We start from the raw sequence: 27,726 nt of genomic DNA, 5'->3' as shown, positions 1-27,726 counted from the left end.
AGGGAAGATGAATGGAGGTGAGAGATGGGGAATGAGGGAGAAGGAATGAATGAGAATAAATATAAATGAGGAGGATGAGGAATGATGGAGAAGGAATGTGAATGAGGAGCCTCCTTCTCTGCAGTGTTATGTAGTGAGGAGGCGGCTGCTGATTTTTTGGGGGGTGATTGGGGCCCCAAATGCCTCATTATTGGGGCCCTCAGACTCCTCTCCTTACCACTGGGGCCCTCAGATGCCTCTTAACTATGGGGCCCATCAGATTCCTACTTACTATTGGGGCTCTCAGAATCCTCCTCACTATCGGGGGCCTGCAGATTCCTCCTCACTATCGGGGTCGTCAGATTCCTGCTCTTTATCGGGGTCCTCAGATTCCTGCTCACTATCGGGGTCCTCAGTTACCTGCTCACTATAAGGGTCCTCAGATACCTGCTCACTATCGGGGTCCTCAGATTCCTGCTCTTTATCGGGGTCCTCAGATTCCTGCTCACTATCGGGGTCCTCAGTTACCTGCTCACTATAAGGGTCCTCAGATACCTGCTCACTATCGGGGTCCTCAGATTCCTGCTCACTATCAGGGTCCTCAGATTCCTGCTCACTATCGGGGTCCTCAGATTCCTGCTCACTATCGGGGTCCTCAGATTCCTCCTTCTGTGGGTGGGGGTCCTTAGATTCCTCCTCACTATCAGGGCCCTCAGATACCTGCTCACTATCGGGGTCCTCAGTTACCTGCTCACTATAAGGGTCCTCAGATACCTGCTCACTATCGGGGTCCTCAGTTACCTGCTCACTATCGGGGTCCTCAGATACCTGCTCACTATCGGGGTCCTCAGATTCCTGCTCACTATCGGGGTCCTCAGATTCCTGCTCACTATCAGGGTCCTCAGATTCCTCCTTCTGTGGGTGGGGGTCCTTAGATTCCTCCTCACTATAGGGGCCCCCCCATACCTCCTCACTATTGGGGTCCTCAGCTTCCTCATTACTATCGGGGTCCTCAGATTCCTCCTAAAGGAGGGCCCCTCAGATACCTCCTCACTATTGGGGTCCTCAGATTCCTCCTGGGAGTGGGGGCCCTCAGATCCCTCCTCACTACCGCAGCACTCAGATATCTGTTCACTATCGGGGTCTTCAGATATCTGTTCACTATCTGGGTCCTCAGATACCTCCTCACTATCGGGGCCCTCAGATACCTCCTCCCTATCGGGGCCCTCAGATACCTCCTCACTATCGGGGCCCTCAGATACCTGCTCACTATCGGGGCCCTCAGATACCTCCTCACTATCGGGGATCTCAGATACCCTTCTCACTATCGGGGTCCTCAGATACCTCCTCACTATCGGGGTCCTCAGATCCCTCCTCACTATCGGGGTCCTCAGATACCTCCTCACTATCGGGGCCCTCAGATACCTCCTCACTGTCGGGGTCCTCAGATCCCTCCTCACTGTCGGGGCCCTCAGATCCCTCCTCACTGTCGGGGTCCTCAGATACCTCCTCACTATCGGGGCCCTAAGATACCTCCTCACTATCGGGGTCCTCAGATACCTCCTCACTATCGGGGCCCTCAGATACCTCCTCACTATCGGGGCCCTCAGATACCTCCTCACTATCGGGGCCCTCAGATACCCTTCTCACTATCGGGGTCCTCAGATACCTCCTCACTATCGGGGCCCTCAGATACCTCCTCACTGTCGGGGCCCTCAGATACCTCCTCACTGTCGGGGCCCTCAGATACCTCCTCACTGTCGGGGCCCTCAGATCCCTCCTCACTGTCGGGGCCCTCAGATACCTCCTCACTATCGGGGCCCTCAGATACCTCCTCACTATCGGGGCCCTCAGATACCTCCTCACTATCGGGGCCCTCAGATACCTCCTCACTGTCGGGGCCCTCAGATCCCTCCTCACTGTCGGGGCCCTCAGATCCCTCCTCACTGTCGGGGCCCTCAGATACCTCCTCACTATCGGGGCCCTCAGATTCCTCCTCACTATCGGGGCCCTCAGATACCTCCTCACTATCGGGGCCCTCAGATACCTCCTCACTATCGGGGCCCTCAGATACCTCCTCACTATCGGGGCCCTCAGATATCTCCTCACTATCGGGGCCCTCAGATACCTCCTCACTATCGGGGCCCTCAGATACCTCCTCACTATCGGGGCCCTCAGATACCTCCTCACTATCGGGGCCCTCAGATACCTCCTCACTATCGGGGCCCTCAGATTCCTCCTCACTATCGGGGCCCTCAGATACCTCCTCACTATCGGGGCCCTCAGATACCTCCTCACTATCGGGGCCCTCCTCCTGCGGGCGGGGGGAGCGGATCTTCCTGCCGTCACCCGGGGGCCCCCGTGTTACCTGTGAGGGGCGGCTCTTCTGGGCGGCGGGAATGCCCGGCTGCCCCCTCCCTGGCACCTGTACACACAGAGCGGCAGCTGGCGCGGGGAGATGCGTCCTCTCTGGGCTCCGGGAAAGCCCCTGCTCCGCGCTCGGCCATTGTCTTTGTGCTGTGGATATGTCTGGTGAGGAGGAGACGACCACCCAATGCTGCGGGGGCTTCCCATGTATCTGCCATGTGCTGCTGCCCACCCGAGCGTGTCCCCTGCCAGTGAGCCCAGCCAGGAACACTGCGCCCTCCTCTGCCGGCCAGTAAGTACCAGCCATCACCAGTATGACCACCATGCCCATCACCAGTATGACCCCCATGCCCATCACCACCAGTATGACCCCCATGCCCATCACCAGTATGACCACCATGCCCATCATCAGTATGACCACCATGCCCATCACCAGTATGACCACCATGCCCATCATCAGTATGACCACCATGCCCATCATCAGTATGACCACCATGCCCATCACCAGTAAGACCCCCATGCCCATCACCACCATCCTCATGTGTCCTCACGTCTATCCTCTCAGGAGGTAACTTCTCCTCCTCTGTGGAGGGGGTTGTTATTGTTCTGGGGGTGGGGGGCCCTTATCACACACTGCGGTCTTCTCCAGCAGCCATGACGTTATGTCAGACGCTCCTCACCCTCACAGAGCATTGTGCAGCTTCCAGCCTCCTGCCCGGGTGTCTGACAGCAGCCCCGCCGCACACATGTGTAATGCTGCAGACCCCGCTCCATCAGGCTACACCAGGCTGCTCCAATCCACAAGAGCTGCAGCCCCCAGCCTGAGCTGATGTGACCAGGGAGGACCCCTCAGCCCCATCCAGGACTGTCTCCCCCATCCAGGACTGTCTCCCATCCAGGACTGTCTCCCCATCCAGGACTGTCTCCCCATCCAGGACTGTCTCCCCATCCAGGACTGTCTCCCCCATCCAGGACTGTCTCCCCATCCAGGACTGTCTCCCCATCCAGGACTGTCTCCCCCATCCAGGACTGTCTCCCATCCAGGACTGTCTCCCCATCCAGGACTGTCTCCCCATCCAGGACTGTCTCCCCATCCAGGACTGTCTCCCCATCCAGGGTGGTCTCCTCACCCTCTCTCCAGGATTGTCTCATCTCCAGGACTGTCTCATCTCCAGGACTGTCTCGTCTGCCCAGCCCATGGTGCAGAACCCTGCTGGCATCTGGGGTGGTCACTGCTACATACAGGAGACATGAAATTCCCCCTAGAGAACCCGAGGAAGCAGGTGAACTGGGACCCTCAAGGTGGGTGCAAGGACTGTGCCCCTGGGTGCAGGCTGTGCTGCAGAGCACAATGCCCAGGCTGCTATCTGCACTGGGTGGTGGGTGGCTGCTGCTTGTGTCTCATGCCATAGTGCCAGCTGCTGCAGACTGCCACAGGGCAGAGCCCCCTCACCATAATGCAGTCCCTGGGGACCCCCTTAATCTGTATAGCTCTGCAGCAGAGACTTGTGTGATCCCCCCCACCATGTGCTGCAGAACAACGAGCCGCTGACTTTGCTGCAAACTTCCTGGAGAACAGGGGTTTTCCCCAACCAGGGCGCCTCCAGCTGTTGCAAAACTACAACTCACAACATGTCCGGACAGCCTTTGGCTGTCCGGGCATGCTGGGAGTTGTAGTTTTGCAACAGCTGGAGGCGCCCTGGTTGGGAAACGCTGCTGTAGAATTTATTGTGATGTTTATGATGGGAGAGTCCTAGTGCAGTGAGGGTGCAGCAACATCTACCTGCCTGGACTTGTTATAGGGCAGGAGCCCCCCCTGGGGTAACACTGGAGCAGGCAGGGGGGCAATTATTGTGGGGGAGAGTGTTCAAAACAACAGAGGAACTCTACAGATAGATAGATAGAAATATATGAGATAGATAGATATGAGATAGATAGATAGATATGAGATAGATAGATAGATAGATAGATAGATATGAGATAGATAGATAGATAGATATGAGATAGATAGATATGAGATAGATAGATAGATATGAGATAGATATATAGATGGATATGAGAGATAGATAGATATGAGATAGATAAATATGAGATAGATAGATATGAGAGATAGATAGATAGATATGAGATAGATAGATAGATATGAGATAGATAAATATGAGATAGATAGATAGATATGAGATAGATAGATAGATATGAGATAGATATATAGATGGATATGAGAGATAGATAGATATGAGATAGATAAATATGAGATAGATAGATATGAGAGATAGATAGATAGATATGAGATAGATAGATAGATATGAGATAGATAAATATGAGATAGATAGATAAATATGAGATAGATAGATAGATATGAGATAGATAGATATGAGATAGATAGATAGATATGAGATAGATAGATAGATATGAGATAGATATGAGAGATAGATAGATAGATAGATAGATATGAGATAGATAGATAGATATGAGATAGATAAATATGAGATAGATAGATAGATATGAGATAGATAGATAGATAGATAGATATGAGATAGATAGATAGATATGAGATAGATAGATAGATAGGAGATAGTTGTATTGTTATTTATTCTAACTCATGGCCCCTTATTCCCATATTTACACATTGGAGGATTCTCCATCAGAATTCGGAGGAGTTTAGTGACTCGGGATCAGTCAGGATTTGTTGTATTTTATTGTTTATCTCACTGATCATGTAAATATTTATATGACAGGAAACCTTTCTAATAATATTATTAATGTTAGTGTCAATATACAGATACTAATACAAAGTATATACACAAACTATATATACACAAAGTATGTACAACCTCCATAAGAACCATTACAGATAATTATATATGGAATATAATTCCCCAGCACCAGAGTGATACTTAGTATATAAAGTGTTTGTGTATCTGGGATGGACAGTGTCACCATAAAGCTTTAGATTGACAACATCTTATCATAGCAAGGGGGTCCCCCGGAGATTGTCTGGTGGTCGGGGGTCTACCTGAGATTGTCTGGTGGTCGGGGTCCCCTGAAGATTGTCTGATGGTCGGGGGTCCCCCTGAGATTGTCTGGTGGTCGGGGGTCCACCTGAGATTGTCTGGTGATTGGGGGTCCCCCTGAGATTGGTGGTCGGGGTCCCCCTGAGATTGTCTGGTGGTCGGGGGTCTACCTGAGATTGTCTAGTGGTTGGGGGTCCCCCTTAGCTTTTCTAGTGGTAGGGGGTCCCCCTGTTGTTGAATTCAGAGAATGCTCAATTTTACAATTCATATAGATTTCCCTTGATGCTTATGTTATTGTGAAGAGTCTATGGCTGCACTAATTTCAAGGACTGGGAGGGCAGGAGTGAAGAGACCCCCGTCTATTTACTGCACTTCACATCAAATTGTAGAAAAAAAAAATAATATATATATATATATATATATATATATATATATATATATATAAACAATTTTTTTTTTATTTACACACACATATATGTATCTACAAAAAAAAATATTTTATTAATTTAATTAATTTTTTAATTATATTTATTTATCTATTTTCCCAGCTGTCCATAGATATTCTGTATTATTCAGTATTACCCCTTTAATGACTGTAACCCCAATAATATACAACAGGGTTAACTTTCTTATTGTAATCTAGAGCAGTGCTTCCCGACCAGGGCGCCTCCAGCTGTTGCAAAACTACAACTCCCAGCATGCCCGGACAGCCGTTGGTCTACATCAGTGTTGGTCCACGCCAGTGTTTTCCAACCTGTGCGCCTCCAGCTGTTGCAAAACTACAACTCCCAGCATGCCCGGACAGCCGTTGGTCTACATCAGTGTTGGTCCACGCCAGTGTTTTCCAACCTGTGCTATTAACATTTGACCGCTAAGCGGTCACTAAGACCCTAAATTTCCCACCCAATTTAAAACTTAACATTTAATGAGCCGAGATTAAAATAACCTCACACATATTGATCCATGGTGCATTGATTGGCATGACACTGCATGCTATAGAAGTGAATTGAAAAATTAGACTGTGGCTGCAGTCCACAGTCTATAGTGTGAGACAATTAAAAATCTAACACATTGCCCGCCCGCCCGACGTTTCGCCACAGGCTGTGGCTTTATCAAGGGCTAAGAGGCAAATGGCGTGCAAACAAGCCTTGCAGGGGTTTAAATAACCTCCTGTCTCTAACGTCATTAGAACATGTCACTTCCTGTATTAACATGACATCTCATTGGTTACAATCATATGCAGACTCATGATTGACCGCTTCCTGGCCAATGAATTTTTAGACCAGGATGCATCTTGCTATATTCGTTTGATTGGCAGCAATCAAACGAATATAGCAAGATGCATCCTGGTCTAAAAATTCATTGGCCAGGAAGCGGTCAATCATGAGTCTGCATATGATTGTAACCAATGAGATGTCATGTTAATACAGGAAGTGACATGTTCTAATGACGTTAGAGACAGGAGGTTATTTAAACCCCTGCAAGGCTTGTTTGCACGCCATTTGCCTCTTAGCCCTTGATAAAGCCACAGCCTGTGGCGAAACGTCGGGCGGGCGGGCAATGTGTTAGATTTTTAATTGTCTCACACTATAGACTGTGGACTGCAGCCACAGTCTAATTTTTCAATTCACTTCTATAGCATGCAGTGTCATGCCAATCAATGCACCATGGATCAATATGTGTGAGGTTATTTTAATCTCGGCTCATTAAATGTTAAGTTTTAAATTGGGTGGGAAATTTAGGGTCTTAGTGACCGCTTAGCGGTCAAATGTTAATAATATTGGATTTACCCTCCACTCATAGGTCCCTCCTATTCCAACCTGTGCGCCTCCAGCTGTTGCAAAACTACAACTCCCAGCATGCCCGGACAGCCGTTGGTCTACATCAGTGTTGGTCTACGCCAGTGTTTTCCAACCTGTGTGCCTTCAGCTGTTGCAAAACTACAACTCCCAGCATGCCCGGACAGCCGTTGGTCTACATCAGTGTTGGTCCACGCCAGTGTTTTCCAACCTGTGTGCCTTCAGCTGTTGCAAAACTACAACTCCCAGCATGCCCGGACAGCCGTTGGTCTACATCAGTGTTGGTCCACGCCAGTGTTTTCCAACCTGTGTTCCTTCAGCTGTTGCAAAACTACAACTCCCAGCATGCCCGCACAGCCGTTGGTCTACATCAGTGTTGGTCTACGCCAGTGTTTTCCAACCTGTGTGCCTTCAGCTGTTGCAAAACTACAACTCCCAGCATGCCCGGACAGCCGTTGGTCTACATCAGTGTTGGTCCACGCCAGTGTTTTCCAACCTGTGTGCCTTCAGCTGTTGCAAAACTACAACTCCCAGCATGCCCGGACAGCCGTTGGTCTACATCAGTGTTGGTCCACACCAGTGTTTTCCAACCTGTGTTCCTTCAGCTGTTGCAAAACTACAACTCCCAGCATGCCCGCACAGCCGTTGGTCTACATCAGTGTTGGTCTACGCCAGTGTTTTCCAACCTGTGTGCCTTCAGCTGTTGCAAAACTACAACTCCCAGCATGCCCGGACAGCCGTTGGCTGTCCGGGCATGCTGGGAGTTGTAGTTTTGCAACAGCTGGAGGCACCCTGGTTGGGAAACGCTGCTGTAGAAGTTCTTCTTATTCTTATTCTTATACAGACCAGGACTAATATAGAGAGCAGAAATATACAGACCAGGACTAATATAGAGAGCAGAAATATAGAGACCAGGACTAATATAGAGACCAGAAATATATAGACCAGGACTAATATAGAGAGCAGGAATATACAGACCAGGACTAATATAGAGACCAGAAATATATAGACCAGGACTAATATAGAGACCAGAAATATACAGACCATGACTAATATAGAGAGCAGAAATATACAGACCATGACTAATATAGAGAGCAGAAATATACAGAGCAGGACTAATATAGAGAGCAGAAATATACAGACCAGGACTAATATAGAGAGCAGAAATATACAGACCAGGACTAATATAGAGAGCAGAAATATACAGACCAGGACTAATATAGAGAGCAGAAATATACAGAGCAGGACTAATATAGAGAGCAGAAATATACAGACCAGGACTAATATAGAGAGCAGAAATATATAGACCAGGACTAATATAGAGAGCAGAAATATACAGACCAGGACTAATATAGAGACCAGAAATATATAGACCAGGACTAATATAGAGAGCAGAAATATACAGAGCAGGACTAATATAGAGAGCAGAAATATACAGACCAGGACTAATATAGAGAGCAGAAATATATAGACCAGGACTAATATAGAGAGCAGAAATATACAGACCAGGACTAATATAGAGACCAGAAATATATAGACCAGGACTAATATAGAGAGCAGAAATATACAGACCAGGACTAATATAGAGAGCAGAAATATATAGACCAGGACTAATATAGAGAGCAGGAATATACAGACCATGACTAATATAGAGAGCAGGAATATACAGAGCAACTTTTGATAAATTAGGTGCACAATAGACCGGCCTAACACTCTAGTTTGGTTTATATTGATGCGGGAAATAGACTTTGATACATTTTTCTATAAAATGAAGTATTCCTCACAGGAAAGGATTGCAGTAACACAGGTTTTGTTATACACATGTTTATTCCCTTTGTGTGTATTGGAACTAAACCAAAAAAGGAGGAAAAAAAGCAAATTGGACATAATGTCACCAAACTCCAAAAATGGTCTGGACAAAATTATTGGCACCTTAACTTAATATTTGGTGGCACACCCTTTGGAAAAAATAAATGAAATCAGTGTCTTCCTATAAGCATCAATAAGCTTCTTACACCTCTCAGCCGGAATGTTGGACCACTCTTCCTATAACCATCAATAAGCTTCTTACACCTCTCAGCCGGAATGTTGGACCACTCTTCCTATAACCATCAATAAGCTTCTTACACCTCTCAGCCGGAATGTTGGACCACTCTTCCTATAAGCATCAATAAGCTTCTTACACCTCTCAGCCGGAATGTTGGACCACTCTTCCTATAACCATCAATAAGCTTCTTACACCTCTCAGCCGGAATGTTGGACCACTCTTCCTATAACCACCAATAAGCTCCTTACACCTCTCAGCCGGAATGTTGGACCACTCTTCCTATAACCACCAATAAGCTCCTTACACCTCTCAGTCGGAATGTTGGACCACTCTCCCTTTACAAACTGCTCCAGGTCTCTCTTATTGGAAGGCGTCTTTTCCCAACAGTAATTATAAGATCTCTCCACAGGTGATCAATGGGATTTAGATCTGGACTCATTGCTGACACTTCAGAACTCTCCAGCGCTTTGTTGTCATCCATTTCTGGGGGCTTTATGACGTATGTTTGGGGTCATTGTCCTGCTGGAAGACCCAAGATCCCCGACACAAACCCAGCTTTCTGACACTGGGCTGTACAGTGCCACCCAAAATCCATTGGTAATCCTCAGATTTCATGATGTCTTGTACACATTCAAGGCCCCCAGTGCCAGAGGCAGCAAAACAACCCAAAACATCACTGACCTCCCCCATATGTTACTGTAGGTTCTGTGCTCTTTTCTTTGTAGGCCTCATTCCGTTTTCGGTAAACAGTAGAATGATGCGCTTTACCAAAAAGATCTATCTTGGTCTCATCTGTCCACAAGACGTTTCCCAGAAGGATTTTGGTTACTCAGGTTCATTTTGGTAAAATGTAGTCTCTTTTTATGTCTCTGTGTCAGCAGTGGGGTCCTCCTGGGTCTCCTCCATAGTGGGGTCCTCCTGGGTCTCCTCCATAGTGGGGTCCTCCTGGGTCTCCTCCATAGTGGGGTCCTCCTGGGTCTCCTCCATAGTGGGGTCATCCTGGGTCTCCTCCATAGTGGGGTCCTCCTTGGTCTCCTCCATAGTGGGGTCCTCCTGGGTCTCCTCCATAGTGGGGTCCTCCTGGGTCTCCTCCATAGTGGGGTCATCCTGGGTCTCCTCCATAGTGGGGTCCTCCTTGGTCTCCTCCATAGTGGGGTCCTCCTGGGTCTCCTCCATAGTGGGGTCCTCCTGGGTCTCCTCCATAGTGGGGTCCTCCTGGGTCTCCTCCATAGTGGGGTCCTCCTTGGTCTCCTCCATAGTGGGGTCCTCCTGGGTCTCCTCCATAGTGGGGTCCTCCTGGGTCTTCTCCATAGTGGGGTCCTCCTGGGTCTCCTCCATAGTGGGGTCCTCCTGGGTCTCCTCCATAGTGGGGTCCTCCTGGGTCTCCTCCATAGTGGGGTCCTCCTTTGTCTCCTCCATAGTGGGGTCCTCCTGGGTCTCCTCCATAGTGGTGTCCTCCTGGGTCTCCTCCATAGCGTTTCATTTCAGTTAAATGTGGACGGATAGTTCGCGCTGACACTGATGCTCCCTGAGCCTGCAGGACAGCTTGAATATCTTTTGGAACTTGTTTGGGGCTGCTTATCCACCATCCGGACTATCCTGCGGTGACACCTTTCATCAGTTTCTCTCTTCCGTCCACATCCAGGGAGATTATCTACAGGGCCATGGGGTGTAAACTTCTTGATAATGTTGCGCACTGTGGACAAAGACAAATCTAGATCTCTGGAGATGGACTTGTAACCTGGAGATTGTTGATATTTTTCCACAATTTTGGTTCTCAAGTCCTCAGACAGTTCTCTTCTCCTCTTTCTGTTGCCCATGCTTAGTGTGGAACACACAGACACAATGCAAAGACTAAGTGAACTTCTCTCCTTTTTATCTGCTTTCAGGTGGGATTTTTATATTGCCCACACCTGTTACTTGCCCCAGGTGAGTTTAACCCCTTAAGGACAATGGACGTAAATGTACGTCATGGTGACATGGTACTTAAAGCACCATGACGTACATGATGGTGCTCGCGTCATGCCCGGCAAGTCCCGGCTGCTATCAGCAGCCAGGGACCCGCCGGTAATGGCGAACAACCGCAATCGCGCGGATGTCCGCCATTAACCCCTCCGATGCCGTGATCAATATAGATCACGGCATCTGCGACATTGCGGTACTTTGAACGGATGATTGGATCGCCCGTGGCGCTGCCGCGGGGATCCAATCATCCAGCATTGCGGCCAGAGGTCCCCTCACCTGGCTCCGGCCGTCTCCACGGGTCTTCTGCTCTGGTCTGAGATCGAGCAGACAATACAAGAAGATCACCGATAATACTGATCAGTGCTGTGTCCTATACATAGCACTGCACAGTATTACCAATCAACTGATTGCAATGAATAGTCCCCTATGAGGACATAAAAAGTGTAAAAAAAAGTTAAAAAATGTAAAATAAAAAAGTAAAAAAATGTGAAAAATCCCCTCCCCCAATAAAAAAATTAAACGTCCGTTTTTCCCATTTTACCCCCAAAAAAGTGTAAAAAATAAAATAATACACATATCTGGTATCACCGCGTGCGTAAAAGTCGGAACTATTAAAATATATTGTTAATCATCCCGTACGGTGAACTGCTTTTTATCACATTTTATTCCCAAAAAAATTAATAAAAAGTAAAACCTAAGCAAAAGTGATACTGATAAAAACTACAGATCATGGCGCAAAAAATGAGCCCTCATATCGCCCCATATACGGAAAAATGAGAAAGTTATAGGTAGTCAAAATAGGGCAATTTCAAACATACTAATTTTGTTAAAATGGTTTGCGATTTTTTTTATGCGGTACAATTATAGAAAATAATGTAATCATGGGGATCATTTTAATCATATTGACCCACAGAATAAATAAAACATGTCATATTCACCGGAAAGTGTACAGCGTGAAAACAAAACCTTCCAAAATTTGCTAAGTTGCGGTTTTCTTTTCAATTTTCCCACATAAATAATATTTGTTTGATTGCGCCGCACATTTTATGGTAAAATAAGTGATGTCATTACAAAGTACAATTGGTGCCGCAAAAAACAAGTCCTCATATGGGTCTGTGGAGGGAAATATAAGAGAGTTAGGATTTTTAGAAGGCGAGGAGGAACATTTTATCCACAATTATGAAAGGGGCCAATAATTTTGTCCAGACCATTTTTGGGGTTTGGTGACATTATGTCCAATTTGCTTTTTTTCCTCCTTTTTTGGTTTAGTTCCAATACACACAAAGGGAATAAACATGTGTATAGCAAAACCTGTGTTACTGCAATATATATATATACAGAGGAGAGGAGATCTATATATATATATATACAGAGGAGAGGAGATCTATATATATATATACACACAAAGGGAATAAACATGTGTATAGCAAAACCTGTGTTACTGCAATCCTTTCCTGTGAGGAATACTTCACTTTCTAGAAACATTTCAGGGGTGACAACTAGAGATGAGCGAATTTACAGTAAATTCGATTCATGACGAACTTCTCGGCTCGGCGGTTGATGACTTTTCCTGCATAAATTAGTTCAGCTTTCAGGTGCTCCCGTGGGCTGGAAAAGGTGGATACAGTATTAGGAGACTCTTTCCTAGGACTGTATCCACCTTTTCCAGCCCACCGGAGCACCTGAAAGCTGAACTAATTTATGCAGGAAAAGTCATCAACTGCCGAGCTGATAAGTTCGTGACAAATCAAATTTACTGTAAATTCGCTCATCTCTAGTGCCAACATTTACGGCCATGACTGTAGATATATTTATATAATGACTATAGAGACAATTACTTGGCCTCACTTGCAGCAGCGATCTTTTATCTTTACCAGTACGACTAAGATTGCCGAGACGATCGTAACGCGTCAGTTCTTATCCATGTGTTTTGCTGTTTTTCCCGTCTAAAACTGTCGCACAGAAAGTCGCAGTCTAAATACGTGGGACTTTTTTGTGACTTTTTCTTTAGAGGATTTTCTGTACATGATGCATTCCAAGTCATTTTAGATAGAAAAATGCATTAAAGGGGTAGTCCAGTGGTGAAAAACGTACCCCCTATCCTAAGGATAGGGGATAGGTTTGAGATCGCGGGGGGGGGGGTCCGACCGCTGGGGCCCCCTGCGATCTCTCTGTACAGGGCCCCGGCTCTCCGGCCAGATAGCGGGTGTGGACCCCCGCACGAAGCCCCCTTTGCGCGGGCTGTCGGGGCCCCATACAGGAGATCACGGGGGGGGGGGGGGGGGGGGGGAGCGGTCGGACCCCCCGCGATCTGCAACTTATTCCCTATCCTTAGGCTAGGGGATAAGTTGTTCCCCGCTTGTTCACTACTGGGCTACTCCTTTAAGTGCTGAATTTATCAATTGCAACTTTTTTGGCAAAAATTTGCATCAGGCGAAAATAGGCTGAAATGTCAGACCATACGGACGCAGGTTTAAATACAGTGTAAACCATAGATCCCGAAGTCCGTGCGCAGAATTTATCAAGTGCCGTGCGCCTTTTGATAAATTAGGCGCACAATAGACCGGCGTAACGCTCTGTAGTTTGGTCTATATTGATGCGGGAAATAGACAACTTTGATAAATCTCCCCCCAATGACTATGGAATCGAGAAAAGACTAGAAGCCGGTCACTCACCAGTAGTGTTGAGCGGCATTGGCCACATTCGAATTTGCGATATTTCGCGAATATATGGATGAATATTCGTCATATGTTCGCTAAATTTGCATATTCGTAATATTCGCGCTTTTTCGCATAGGTGAAAATTTATGAACTTTATAGCCTGTATACCAGTGTTACTTGATAGAAGCAGCAGAAGGGAGCGATCAATATTCGCAAAGATTCGCATATGCGAATATTCGCTCGCCGGTCTGACACAGTAGTATTAGAGCCTTCTTTACACCACACAAGCTGGAAGCAGAGAGGGATGATCACTGTGATGTGTACTGTGAAAAAAAAAAAGCGCGAATATTCGTAATTTCGAATATATAGTGCTATATATATGCGATATTTGCAACTAAAATTCCAATTGCAAATATTCGCGAGCAACACTACTCACCAGTAAACTCTTTCTTCAGGCTTTATTCATGCCAATAAGTTAAAGGGGTATTCCAGGGAAAAACTTTTTTTTTATATATATATATCAACTGGCTCCAGAAAGTTAAACAGATTTGTAAATTACTTCTATTAAAAAAAATTTTTTTTATCCTTTCAGTACTTATGAGCTTCTGAAGTTAAGGTTGTTCTTTTCTGTCTAAGTGCTCTCTGATGACACGTGTCTCGGTAAACGCCCAGTTTAGAAGCAAATCCCCCATAGCAAACCTCTTCTAAACTGGGCGTTTCCCGAGATAGGTGTCAACAGAGAGGATTTAGACAGAAAAGAACAACCTTAACTTCAGAAGCTCATAAGTACTGAAAGGATTAAGATTTTTTAATAGAAGCAAATTACAAATCTGTTTAACTTTCTGGAGCCAGTTGATATATTTAAAAACGTTTTTTCCTGGATAACCCCTTTAATCACATATACAGACGGGGGGACATGACAAGGAAGAGCAGGGGGGGGGGGGGTACAGTGGCAACAAGCTCCGTTTCGCACACTTAAGTGCTTCGTCCGGCCATATGGCCGGACGAAGCACTTAAGTGTGCGAAACGGAGCTTGTTGCCACTGTACCCCCCCTGCTCTTCCTTGTCATGTCCCCCCGTCTGTATATGTGAGTATCTTATTGGCATGAATAAAGCCTGAAGAAAGAGTTTACTGGTGAGTGTCCGGCTTCTATACTTTTCTCGATTCCATTGATGTGGTATTGCTGAATACACCTTTAGCCTGGGCCCCACCAACACATCCTTAGCGAGAACCGATACACAAAAAGCCCCTATCCAGATACCTCCAGCAGTGAAGGATCCGCAGTGCCGAACGGACATTCTCTTCATTTTTTGTATTATAGACAGTACGTTTAGAAAGCTGGGTTTCCGCGGCGAGAGACGTAACGTCACACCACGCCCCCTCGTGACATCACGTCACACCCCCTCCATTAATGCCCTCCCATAGAAGGATGGAGGGGGCGGGACGTCACATCTCCCACCGCGGAAATCCATACTGCTTAGAATGGCGGGCGCTGCGCGGAGATTGCGGGGGGTCCCAGTGGGACTCCTGCGATCAGACATCTTATCCCCTATCCTTAGGATAGGATGTCTAGGGGAGGAGTACCCCTTTTCCCTCTCAGACCATAGAGGTGACCTGATGTATGGTGTTATTCCACACAGCGGATTCATGGAAATCCTGCCCCTTGTGGTTGGAGGACCTTCAGTCTAACCATTGCTATATAATTACTGCTGCCATACCTCTCCCTCCATCCAATAATATATTGATCACATTTCTCAGTAACATCTCATTACATCCACACGTTTCTCTCTCAAGTCCATAGTGCCACTAGGGCGGCGCTGTTGTAAGATCCAATCTTTGTCTTGTGTGTCTGATGAGACTTATTGGTTGTAGCGTCAGAGTGATTGGTCCTTTAAGAAGCAGAGATGACCTGAAGTGATTTGGGGAGCTCCGATTTATTGTGTATATCATCTTTGTTGCTGTTATCTGCTGCGCAATTACACAAAGAGCCTCTGGTGTATTTGTGGTTAATGTTTACAATTTGGCGTTTTATTCGTCTCCTGAAATAGGATTCATTGTAATTCCATCCGATTCGGAGAATTGAATGTTTGTCCTTATTCGCTGATCATTATCTGCTTTCTAATAACTGGAGCAGACAATAATGGAGAGTGATGTGCGGTATATGTACAAGAATGTAACCACTATACTACTGCCCCCTATATACAAGAATATAACCACTATACTACTGGCCCCTATATACAAGAATATAACTACTATAATACTGCTCCTATATACAAGAATATAACCACTATACTACTGGCCCCTATATACAAGAATATAACCACTATAATACTGCCCCCTATATACAAGAATATAACTACTATAATACTGCTCCTATATACAAGAATATAACCACTATAATACTGCTCCTATATACAAGAATATAACTACTATAATACTGCTCCTAGTTATAAGAATATAACTACTATAATACTGCTCCTATATAGAAGAATATAACTACTATAATACTGCTCCTATATACAAGAATATAACTACTATAATACTGCTCCTATATACAAGAATATAACTACTATAATACTGCCCCTATATACAAGAATATAACTACTATAATACTGCTCCTATATACAAGAATATAACTACTATAATACTCCTCCTATATACAAGAATATAACTACTATAATACTGCTCCTATATACAAGAATATAACTATAATACTGCTCCTATATACAAGAATATAACTACTATAATACTGCTCCTATATACAAGAATATAACTACTATAATACTGCTCCTATATACAAGAATATAACCACTATACTACTGGCCCCTATATACAAGAATATAACCACTATACTACTGCCCCCTATATACAAGAATATAACTACTATAATACTGCTCCTATATACAAGAATATAACTACTATAATACTGCTCCTATATACAAGAATATAACTATAATACTGCTCCTATATACAAGAATATAACTACTATAATACTGCTCCTATATACAAGAATATAACTATAATACTGCTCCTATATACAAGAATATAACTACTATAATACTGCCTCCTATATACAAGAATATAACTACTATAATACTGCTCCCATATACAAGAATATAACTACTATAATACTGCTCCCATATACAAGAATATAACTACTATAATACTGCTCCCATATACAAGAATATAACTACTATAATACTGCTCCTATATACAAGAATATAACTACTATAATACTGCTCCTATATACAAGAATATAACTACTATAATACTGCTCCTATATACAAGAATATAAATACTATAATACTGCCTCCTATATACAAGAATATAACTACTATAATACTGCTCCTGTATACAAGAATATAACTACTATAATACTGCCCTATATACAAGAATATAACTACTATAATACTGCTCCTATATACAAGAATATAACTACTATAATACTGCCCCTATATACAAGAATATAACTACTATAATACTGCTCCTATATACAAGAATATAACTACTATAATACTGCCCCCTATATACAAGAATATAACTACTATAATAATGCCTTCTATATACAAGAATATAACTACTATAATACTGCTCCTATATACAAGAATATAACTACTATAATACTGCCTCCTATATACAAGAATATAACTACTATAATACTGCCCCTATATACAAGAATATAACTACTATAATACTGCTCCCTATATACAAGAATATAACTACTATAATACTCCTCCTATATACATGAATATAACTACTATAATACTGCCCCCTATGTACAAGAATATAACTACTATAATACTGCTCCTATATACAAGAATATATCTACTATAATACTGCTCCTATATACAAGAATATAACTACTATAATACTGCCTCCTATATACAAGAATATAACTACTATAATACTGCTCCTATATACAAGAATATAACTACTATAATACTGCCCCCTATATACAAGAATATAACTACTATAATACTGCTCCTATATACAAGAATATAACTACTATAATACTGCTCCTATATACAAGAATATAACTACTATAATACTGCTCCTATATACAAGAATATAACTACTATAATACTGCCTCCTATATACAAGAATATAACTACTATAATACTGCTCCTATATACAAGAATATAACTACTATAATACTGCCCCCTATATACAAGAATATAACTACTATAATACTGCTCCTATATACAAGAATATAACTACTATAATACTGCCTCCTTTATACAAGAATATAACTACTATAATACTGCCCCCTATATACAAGACTATAACTACTATAATACTGCTCCTATATACAAGAATATAACTACTATAATACTGCTCCTATATACAAGAATATAACTACTATAATACTGCCCCTATATACAAGAATATAACTACTATAATACTGCCCCTATATACAAGAATATAACTACTATAATACTGCCTCCTTTATACAAGAATATAACTACTATAATACTGCCCCCTATATACAAGAATATAACTACTATAATACTGCCCCCTATATACAAGAATATAACTACTATAATACTGCTCCTATATACAAGAATATAACTACTATAATACTGCCTCCTTTATACAAGAATATAACTACTATAATACTGCCTCCTATATACAAGAATATAACTACTATAATACTGCTCCTATATACAAGAATATAACTACTATAATACTGCCCCCTATATACAAGAATATAACTACTATAATACTGCTCCTATATACAAGAATATAACTACTATAATACTGCCTCCTTTATACAAGAATATAACTACTATAATACTGCCCCCTATATACAAGAATATAACTACTATAATACTGTCTTATAATACAGTCAGATCCCCGTCTATATGTAGCATAAAACCCTGTTGCCGATTCCAAACAATCTTCAGGACTTTCCTCCTCCAGTGAAGGTGTTGCCTGTCCTGACTATGGGGGCAGTATTGGGCAGTTAACCCTGTGTGTGTCCACATGATAGTTCACACTATGATACAGTGTATAAAGTCTATAAAGGCGTCTTTCCCTGCGCCGTGCCTGCATTACTGTGACCGCCCTTAATCTTTTTCGCCCAAGTGCTGAGGCTGACCACAGGAGGGCGCTGTGCAGCTGTTTTCACCCTTTTATCCCTATGGGGCTGTAAAAACCACAAACCCACAACATGACGTTAGTAATGTCACCAAGGACGAGATCCTTCCCGCAGTCACATGACCCCTGTTGCCGCGTTAGATCAGATGAGACATTTTCCGTTTCTCAAATCTAAATTCAAAGTGTCTGTAACTTAAAGGTAAAGGCGCCTCATCCCTCCTCCTCATCTCACGGGAATCCCCTTTAAGCTTTACTTACAGATATCTGCACTGGCCCTTTAAGGATCATTACTCCCAAGAATCAATCTTCTGTACAGTCTTGGAATGTTGTGTTCCAGAGCAGATGCTGGGTGCCCACCATTATCACCATTTACTTGCCTACAAGGGCTTGCACCCAACTTTCCAAAGACCCCTAATGGCGCATAGCTGTGCATCGCTCTGCAGTGTTCACTCCACCCATCTGCTCCCTCTCAGCATCTCGATCAGTGTTTCCCAACCTGATATATTTCGACTGCCTCTGTATATAGCTATAGGACCTTACACTACCCCCATATATAGTCGAAGGCCCCTATACTGCCCCCATATACACTGCTCAAAAAACTAAAGGGAACCCGTAAACACCACAATGTAACTCCAAGTCACTGACACCTGTGTGAGATCCCACTGTCCACTCAGGAAGAACACTGATTGACAATCAATTTCACATGGAACAGACAACAGGTGGAAATTATAGACAATTAGCAAGACACCCCCAATAAAGGAGTGGTTCTGCGGGTGGTGACCACAGACCACTTCTCAGTTCCTATGCTTCCTGGCTGATGTTTTGGTCACTTTTGAATGCTGGCGGTGCTTTCACTCTAGTAGTAGCATGAGACGGAGTCTACAACCCACACAAGTGGCTCAGGTAGTGCAGCTCATCCAGGATGGCACATCAATGCGAGCTGTGACAAGAAGGTTTGCTGTGTCTGTCAGCGTAGTGTCCAGAGCATGGAGACGCTACTAGGAGACAGGCCAGTACATCAGGAGACGTGGAGGAGGCCGTAGGAGGGCAACAACCCAGCAGCAGGACCACTACCTCCACCTTTGTGTAAGGAGGAGCAGGAGGAGCACTGCCAGAGCCCTGCAAAATGACCTCCAGCAGATCACAAATGTGCATGTGTCCACTCAAATGGTCAGAAACAGACTCCATGAGGGTGGTATGAGGGCCCGACGTCCACAGGTGGGGGTTGTGCTTACAGCCCAACACCGTGCAGGACATTTAGCATTTGCCAGAGAACACCAAGGTTGGCAAATTCTCACTGGCCCCTGTACTCTTCACAGATGAAAGCAGGTTCCCACTGAGCACATGTGACAGAGTCTGGAGACGCCGTGGAGAACGTTCTGCTGCCTGCAACATCCTCCAGCATGACCAGTTTGGTGGTGGGTCAGTAATGGTGTGGGGTGGCATTTCTTTGGGGGGCCACACAGCCCTCTATGTTCTTGCCAGAGGTAGCCTGACTGCCATTAGGTACCAAGATGAGATCCTCAGACCCCTTGTGAGACCATATGCTGGTGCGGTTGGGTTCCTCCTAATACAAGACAATGCTAGACCTCATGTGGCTGGAGTGTGTCAGCAGTTCCTACAAGAGGAAGGCAGAGGGTCCAGGTCTGGGAGGACATCCCTCAGGAGACCATCCTCCACCTCATCAGGAGCATGCCCAGGCGGGGAGGTCATACGGGCACGTGGAGGCCACACACACTACTGAGCCTCATTGGGACTTGTATTAAGGACATTACATAAAGTTGGATCGGCCTGTAGTGGAGTTTTCCTCTGTGATTTTGAGTGTGACTCCATATCCAGACCTCCAGGGGTTGATGATTTCCATTGATAATTTTTGGTGATTTTGTTGTCAGCGCATTCAACTATGTAAAGAGGAAAGGATTTCATACGATTAGTTCATTCATTCAGATCTACGATGTGTTATCTTAGTGTTCCCTTTATTATTTTGAGCAGTGTAGTTGTAGGCCCCCCTCTCTTCTGTGTAGACTCCATGCTGGGTTCTTTAGGTACTATAATGGGCTCTGTAGGCTCCATGCTGGGTCCCGTGGGCTCCATGCTGGGTCCCCTAGGCTCCATGCTGGGTCCCCTAGGCTCCACAGGCTCCATGCTGGGTCCTGTAGGCTCCATGCTGGGCTCTGTAGGCTCCATGCTGGGTCCCGTAGGCTCCATGCTGGGTCCCCTAGGCTCCATGCTGGGTCCCCTAGGCTCCAAGCTGGGCTCCGAAGGCTCCATGCTGGGTCCTGAATGCTCCATGCTGGTCTCTGTAGGCTCCATGCTGGTCTCTGTAGGCTCCATGCTGGTCTCTGTAGGCTCCATGCTGGGTTCCGTAGGCTCCATGCCGGGTCCTGTAGGCTCCATACTGGGTCCCCTAGGCTCCATTGCTGGGTCCCCTAGGCTCCATGCTGGGTCCCCTAGGCTCCATTGCTGGGTCCCCTAGGCTCCATGCTGGGTCCCCTAGGCTCCATGCTGGGTCCCCTAGGCTCCATTCTGGGTCCCGTAGGCTCCATGCTGGGCTCCGTAGGTTCCATGCTGGGTCCTGTAGGCTCCATGCTGGGTCCTGTAGGCTCCATGCTGGGCTCTGTAGGCTCCATGCCGGGCTCTGTAGGCTCCATGATGGGTCCTGTAGGCTATATGATGGGTTCTGTAGGCTCCATGCTGGGTCCTGTAGGCTCCATGCTGGGCTCTGTAGGCTCCATGCTGGGTTCCTTAGGGTCCATGCTGGGTCCTCTAGGCCCCATGCTGGGCTCTGTAGGCTCCATGCTGGGTCCCATAGGCTCTATGCTGGGCTCTGTAGGCTCCATGCTGGGTCCTGTAGGCTCAATGCTGGGCTCAGTAGGCTCCATGCTGGGTCCTATAGGCCCCATGCTGGGCTCTGTAGGCTCCATGCTGGGTCCCGTAGACTCCATGCTGAGCTCTGTAGGGTCCATGCTGGGTCCCCTAGGCTCCATGCTGGGTCCCCTAGGCTCCATTGCTGGGTCCCTTAGGCTCCATGCTGGGTCCCCTAGGCTCCATGCTGGGTCCCGTAAGCTCCATTCTGGGTCCCGTAGGCTCCATGCTGGGTCCCGTAGGCTTCATGCTGGGCTCCGTATGTTCCATGCTGGGTCCTGTAGGCTCCATGCTGGGCTCTGTAGGCTCCATGATGGGTCCCGTAGGCTCCATGCTGGGCTCTGTAGGCTCCATGCTGGGCTCTGTAGGCTCCATGCTGGGTTCCTTAGGGTCCATGCTGGGTTCTATAGGCCCCATGCTGGGTCCCGTAGGCTCCATGCTGGGCTCAGTAGGCTCCATGCTGGGTCCTGTAGGCTCCATGCTGGGCTCTGTAGGCTCCATGATGGGTCCCGTAGGCTCCATGCTGGGCTCTGTAGGCTCCATGCTGGGCTCTGTAGGCTCCATGCTGGGTTCCTTAGGGTCCATGCTGGGTTCTATAGGCCCCATGCTGGGTCCCGTAGGCTCCATGCTGGGCTCAGTAGGCTCCATGCTGGGTCCTGTAGGCTCCATGCTGGGCTCAGTAGGCTCCATGCTGGGTTCCTTAGGGTAAATGCTGGGTCCTATAGGCCCCATACTGGGTCCCTTAGGCTCCATGCTGGGTTCCGTAGGCTTCATGCTGGGCTCTGTAGGCTTCATGCTGGGTTCCGTAGGCTCCATGCTGGGTCCCGTAGGCTCCATGCTGGGCTTTGTTGGCTCCATACTGGGTCCCGTAGGCTCCATGCTGGGTTCCGTAGGCTTTATGCTGGGCTCTGTAGGCTTCATGCTGGGTTCCGTAGGCTCCATGCTGGGTTCCTTAGGGTCCATGCTGGGTCCTCTAGGCCCCATGCTGGGCTCTGTAGGCTCCATGCTGGGTCCCATAGGCTCTATGCTGGGCTCTGTAGGCTCCATGCTGGGTCCTGTAGGCTCAATGCTGGGCTCAGTAGGCTCCATGCTGGGTCCTATAGGCCCCATGCTGGGCTCTGTAGGCTCCATGCTGGGTCCCGTAGACTCCATGCTGAGCTCTGTAGGGTCCATGCTGGGTCCCCTAGGCTCCATGCTGGGTCCCCTAGGCTCCATTGCTGGGTCCCTTAGGCTCCATGCTGGGTCCCCTAGGCTCCATGCTGGGTCCCGTAAGCTCCATTCTGGGTCCCGTAGGCTCCATGCTGAGTCCCGTAGGCTTCATGCTGGGCTCCGTATGTTCCATGCTGGGTCCTGTAGGCTCCATGCTGGGCTCTGTAGGCTCCATGATGGGTCCCGTAGGCTCCATGCTGGGCTCTGTAGGCTCCATGCTGGGCTCTGTAGGCTCCATGCTGGGTTCCTTAGGGTCCATGCTGGGTTCTATAGGCCCCATGCTGGGTCCCGTAGGCTCCATGCTGGGCTCAGTAGGCTCCATGCTGGGTCCTGTAGGCTCCATGCTGGGCTCTGTAGGCTCCATGATGGGTCCCGTAGGCTCCATGCTGGGCTCTGTAGGCTCCATGCTGGGCTCTGTAGGCTCCATGCTGGGTTCCTTAGGGTCCATGCTGGGTTCTATAGGCCCCATGCTGGGTCCCGTAGGCTCCATGCTGGGCTCAGTAGGCTCCATGCTGGGTCCTGTAGGCTCCATGCTGGGCTCAGTAGGCTCCATGCTGGGTTCCTTAGGGTAAATGCTGGGTCCTATAGGCCCCATACTGGGTCCCTTAGGCTCCATGCTGGGTTCCGTAGGCTTCATGCTGGGCTCTGTAGGCTTCATGCTGGGTTCCGTAGGCTCCATGCTGGGTCCCGTAGGCTCCATGCTGGGCTCTGTTGGCTCCATACTGGGTCCCGTAGGCTCCATGCTGGGTTCCGTAGGCTTTATGCTGGGCTCTGTAGGCTTCATGCTGGGTTCCGTAGGCTCCATGCTGGGTCCCGTAGGCTCCATGCTGGGCTCTGTAGGCTCCATGATGGGTCCCGTAGGCTCCATGCTGGGCTCTGTAGGCTCCATGCTGGGTTCCTTAGGGTCCATGCTGGGTTCTATAGGCCCCATGCTGGGTCCCGTAGGCTCCATGCTGGGCTCAGTAGGCTCCATGCTGGGTCCTGTAGGCTCCATGCTGGGCTCAGTAGGCTCCATGCTGGGTTCCTTAGGGTCCATGCTGGGTTCCTTAGGGTCCATGCTGGGTCCTATAGGCCCCATACTGGGTCCCTTAGGCTCCATGCTGGGTTCCGTAGGCTTCATGCTGGGCTCTGTAGGCTTCGTGCTGGGTTCCTTAGGCTCCATGCTGGGTTCCGTAGGCTCTGTAGACTCCATGCTGGGCCCTGTAGTCCCAGCTTCCTTAGACAGTAGGGATGTGGTTGGGATTTGCCGGAGATGACCTGGTCGGGCCCGGGGCAGATTTGGGATGTGTCCATTGTAAGTGTTTTGTGTTCTCCGGAGCCATTGTACTCCATGTCCTGATAAAATATTCATCTCTGGGCTGGTCTTGCTATTTTAGTAGTCCAGATGCATTAATTAACCATAGCTAAATTCATCCCCAGCAAAAGCTGTCGCTGCCCAGAAGCGAATCACATCCCGTCATGACGCCCGGGCGTGGACTACAACTCCTATCACTCACTATGGGGCACAGGAGGTCCCCATAGACCAGCAGCCGTCACTTCTGCCATCTTGTTGTGAGTGTCACCTGCTATTGATCGACTACTATAGGATGTCACTGTTCAAGTGTTACTGTGAGTATTGGGGCACTGAGGACATGACCAGAACGACCCGATAGAAACCGGAATATTTATCACCGAAGTGACAGGGAGGAGGGAACAAGAGACGCAAAGAGGAACAAAGCGTCAGCAAAATCCCAAAATAATGATAAATAATTGTAACAACAATGTATCCATAGGAATCAGAAGGTAGGGGAGGGAGAGCAATGTTCTGCAGATCTGTAGAAAGGTAAGAGGTATAATACTCTGCAGGATATATCACTGTATCAGGAGGAGGAGAGGACAGAGCGATGTTCTGCAGATCTGTAGAGGTCAGAGATGTAATAATCTGCAGGATAAATCACTATGTATCAGGAGGTAGAGAGGACGGAGCGATGTTCTGCAGATCTGTAGAGAGGTCAGAAGTGTAATAATCTGCAGGATATATCACTATGTATCAGGAGTTAGAGAGGACGGAGCGATGTTCTGCAGATCTGTAGAAAGGTAAGAGGTATAATACTCTGCAGGATATATCACTGTATCAGGAGGAGGAGAGGACAGAGCGATGTTCTGCAGATCTGTAGAGGTCAGAGGTGTAATAATCTGCAGGATAAATCACTATGTATCAGGAGGTAGAGAGGACGGAGCGATGTTCTGCAGATCTGTAGAGAGGTCAGAAGTGTAATAATCTGCAGGATATATCACTATGTATCAGGAGTTAGAGAGGACGGAGCGATGTTCTGCAGATCTGTAGAGAGGTCAGTGGTGTAATAATCTGCAGGATATATCACTATATATCAGGAGGTAGAGAGGACAGAGCAATGTTCTGCAGATCTGTAGAGAGGTCAGTGGTGTAATAATCTGCAGGATATATCATTATGTATCAGGAGGTAGAGAGGACGGAGCGATGTTCTGCAGATCTGTAGAGAGGTCAGAGGTGTAATAATCTGCAGGATATATCACTATGTATCAGGAGGTAGAGAGGACAGAGCAATGTTCTGCAGGTCTGTAGAGAGGACAGAGCGATGTTCTGCAGGTCTGTAGGGAGGACAGAGCAATGTTCTGCAGGTCTGTAGAGAGGACAGAGTGATGTTCTGCAGGTCTGATCTGTTATTGTTGCAGTGATTGTATTATTCTCCTGTTTGGTTGGATATTTCCGTTGATCTGATTGGATGGATCCCTAGATCTGTGATCCCTGCTGGATCCCTCCCTCTTCTCTATTATGTAGAGGATAGAATATGAAGCAGATCTGGGGCATTAGGTCTGGACGCAGGTTATAGACCCCTCGGGGTGCCCGCTCACCCGCCCTTTGTAGACATTGATATAGATGGCACCGCCCCCAGGGATCGGAGACAATCGGGATGAACAGGAGGCAGAAGACGCCGGATATTTGGCGCAGTCCACCAAAGAAAAGCAGTTTGTATAAACACAACTTATTTATAGCCAAAACTTAACGCATTTCAAGGTTTTAGGACCCTCCGACAGATCAGAATGGTGTGACCCGCGCCATTTGTTTGGTGGGCTGCTCGGTAAGTCCCAGCTTCTCCTCCTGTTCTTCCATCTTCTCTATTATGGCCAAGAACATGAACCCGGAGTCACCGATCTAGAAGGATTAATGGAAAATCAAAGCAAGAAATGATTATTCTCCAGATGCTGTGTGAGCACGACCGTAAGAATAGAGGACAGTGCCAGTCCCTAAGATCAGACGAGGACCTAAAAAAGTCATGAGAACTGTACAAGAAAGGATAGATATGAGATAGATAGATAGATATGAGATAGATAGATATGAGATAGATAGATAGATATGAGATAGATAGATATATAGATAGAGATGAGATAGATAGATATGAGATAGATAGATAGATAGATAGATAGATAGATATGAGGTAGATAGATAATGAGATAGATAGATAGATATGTGATAGATAGATATGAGATAGATAGATAGATATGAGATAGATATGAGATAGATAGATATGAGATCAATAGATATGAGATAGATAGATATAGATAGATATGAGAAAGATAGATAGATATGAGAGAGATAGATAGATATGAGATAGATAGATATGAGATAGATAGATATGAGAGAGATAGATAGATATGAGATAGATATTATTTATATTACATAATTAATCATGGATAATATGATGCAGCGTCGTGTTCTGTGTTTTCATGACCTCAGATTGTGGGATGGATTAGATTCCGTAAAGTTATCTTTTCTGCGGCTCGGTCGTTCCGTGAGGTTTTTAAAAGCTGCTGCACAAACTCTGAGTTTACACTTGAGGTTTTATTAACAGATTTTACCAACAATGAATTCTAAGAGTTCACTCAGCTGAGTTATCGGGAAATTTCCTGCTTGTTCTGTGCATTTTATAACCCAGAATTATCCATAATTAACGATGGGGATGAAAGTCATATGTAAGAAAGTACAGAACCTGCAGACAGATCAGTAATAAATCTGCAACCTGCAGCCTCCTACATCCTGCCCTATGTCATTACATATCAGGAACAATATAACTACAATACTACTGTCTCCTATATACAAGAATATAACTACTATAATACTGCCTCCTATATACAAGAATATAACTACTATAATACTGCTCCTATATACAAGAATATAACTACTATAATACTGCTCCTATATACAAGAATATAACTACTATAATACTGCTTCTATATACAAGAATATAACTACTATAATACTGCTCCTATATACAAGAATATAACTACTATAATACTGCCTCCTATATACAAGAATATAACTACTATAATACTGCCTCCTATATACAAGAATATAACTACTATAATACTGCTCCTATATACAAGAATATAACTACTATAATACTGCTCCTATATACAAGAATATAACTACTATAATACTGCTCCTATATACAAGAATATAATTACTATAATACTGCTCGTATATACAAGAATATAACTACTATAATACTGCTCCTATATACAGGAATATAACTACTATAATACTGCTCCTATATACAAGAATATAACTACTATAATACTGCCTCCTATATACAACAATATAACTACTATAGTACTGCTCCTATATACAAGATTATAATTACTATAATACTGCTCCTATATGCAAGAATATAACTACTATAATACTGCTCCTATATACAAGAAT

The 27,726-nt window shown here is 45.8% G+C and overlaps 2 protein-coding genes across 6 annotated transcripts in view; one reads left to right on the top strand and one right to left on the bottom strand.

The window, feature by feature from the left end:
* Positions 1–297: 297 nt before the first annotated feature.
* On the bottom strand, positions 298–2,486 carry LOC130295710 (protein starmaker-like). Its single transcript, XM_056546736.1, has 3 exons — positions 2,415–2,486; positions 1,649–2,293; positions 298–1,002 (listed from the first exon to the last, which is right to left on the bottom strand). Exons 1-3 carry the CDS (start codon positions 2,484–2,486, stop codon positions 298–300), a joined length of 1,422 nt encoding a protein of 473 aa, XP_056402711.1.
* KCNK10 (potassium two pore domain channel subfamily K member 10) overlaps positions 2,380–27,726 on the top strand; it is a 79,015-nt gene continuing 53,668 nt past the window's right edge. For 3 of the 5 annotated variants that reach the window (XM_056545952.1, XM_056545953.1, XM_056545951.1), the window contains exon 1: positions 3,351–3,648. In XM_056545952.1, the coding sequence (XP_056401927.1) occupies positions 3,597–3,648 (52 nt within the window). In that variant the 5' untranslated portion in view covers positions 3,351–3,596. Of the gene's footprint in view, positions 2,639–3,350; positions 3,649–24,428; positions 24,555–27,726 lie in introns of those variants that run through there. The other 2 variants (XM_056545954.1, XM_056545955.1) reach the window with 2 other exon arrangements.

The sequence above is a fragment of the Hyla sarda genome, chromosome 11, assembly GCF_029499605.1.
Source record: "Hyla sarda isolate aHylSar1 chromosome 11, aHylSar1.hap1, whole genome shotgun sequence".
In the NCBI taxonomy this organism is placed as follows: domain Eukaryota; kingdom Metazoa; phylum Chordata; class Amphibia; order Anura; family Hylidae; genus Hyla; species Hyla sarda.
Note: the sequence above shows the minus strand (reverse complement) of the source record. Positions and strands in the feature narration are given on the sequence as shown.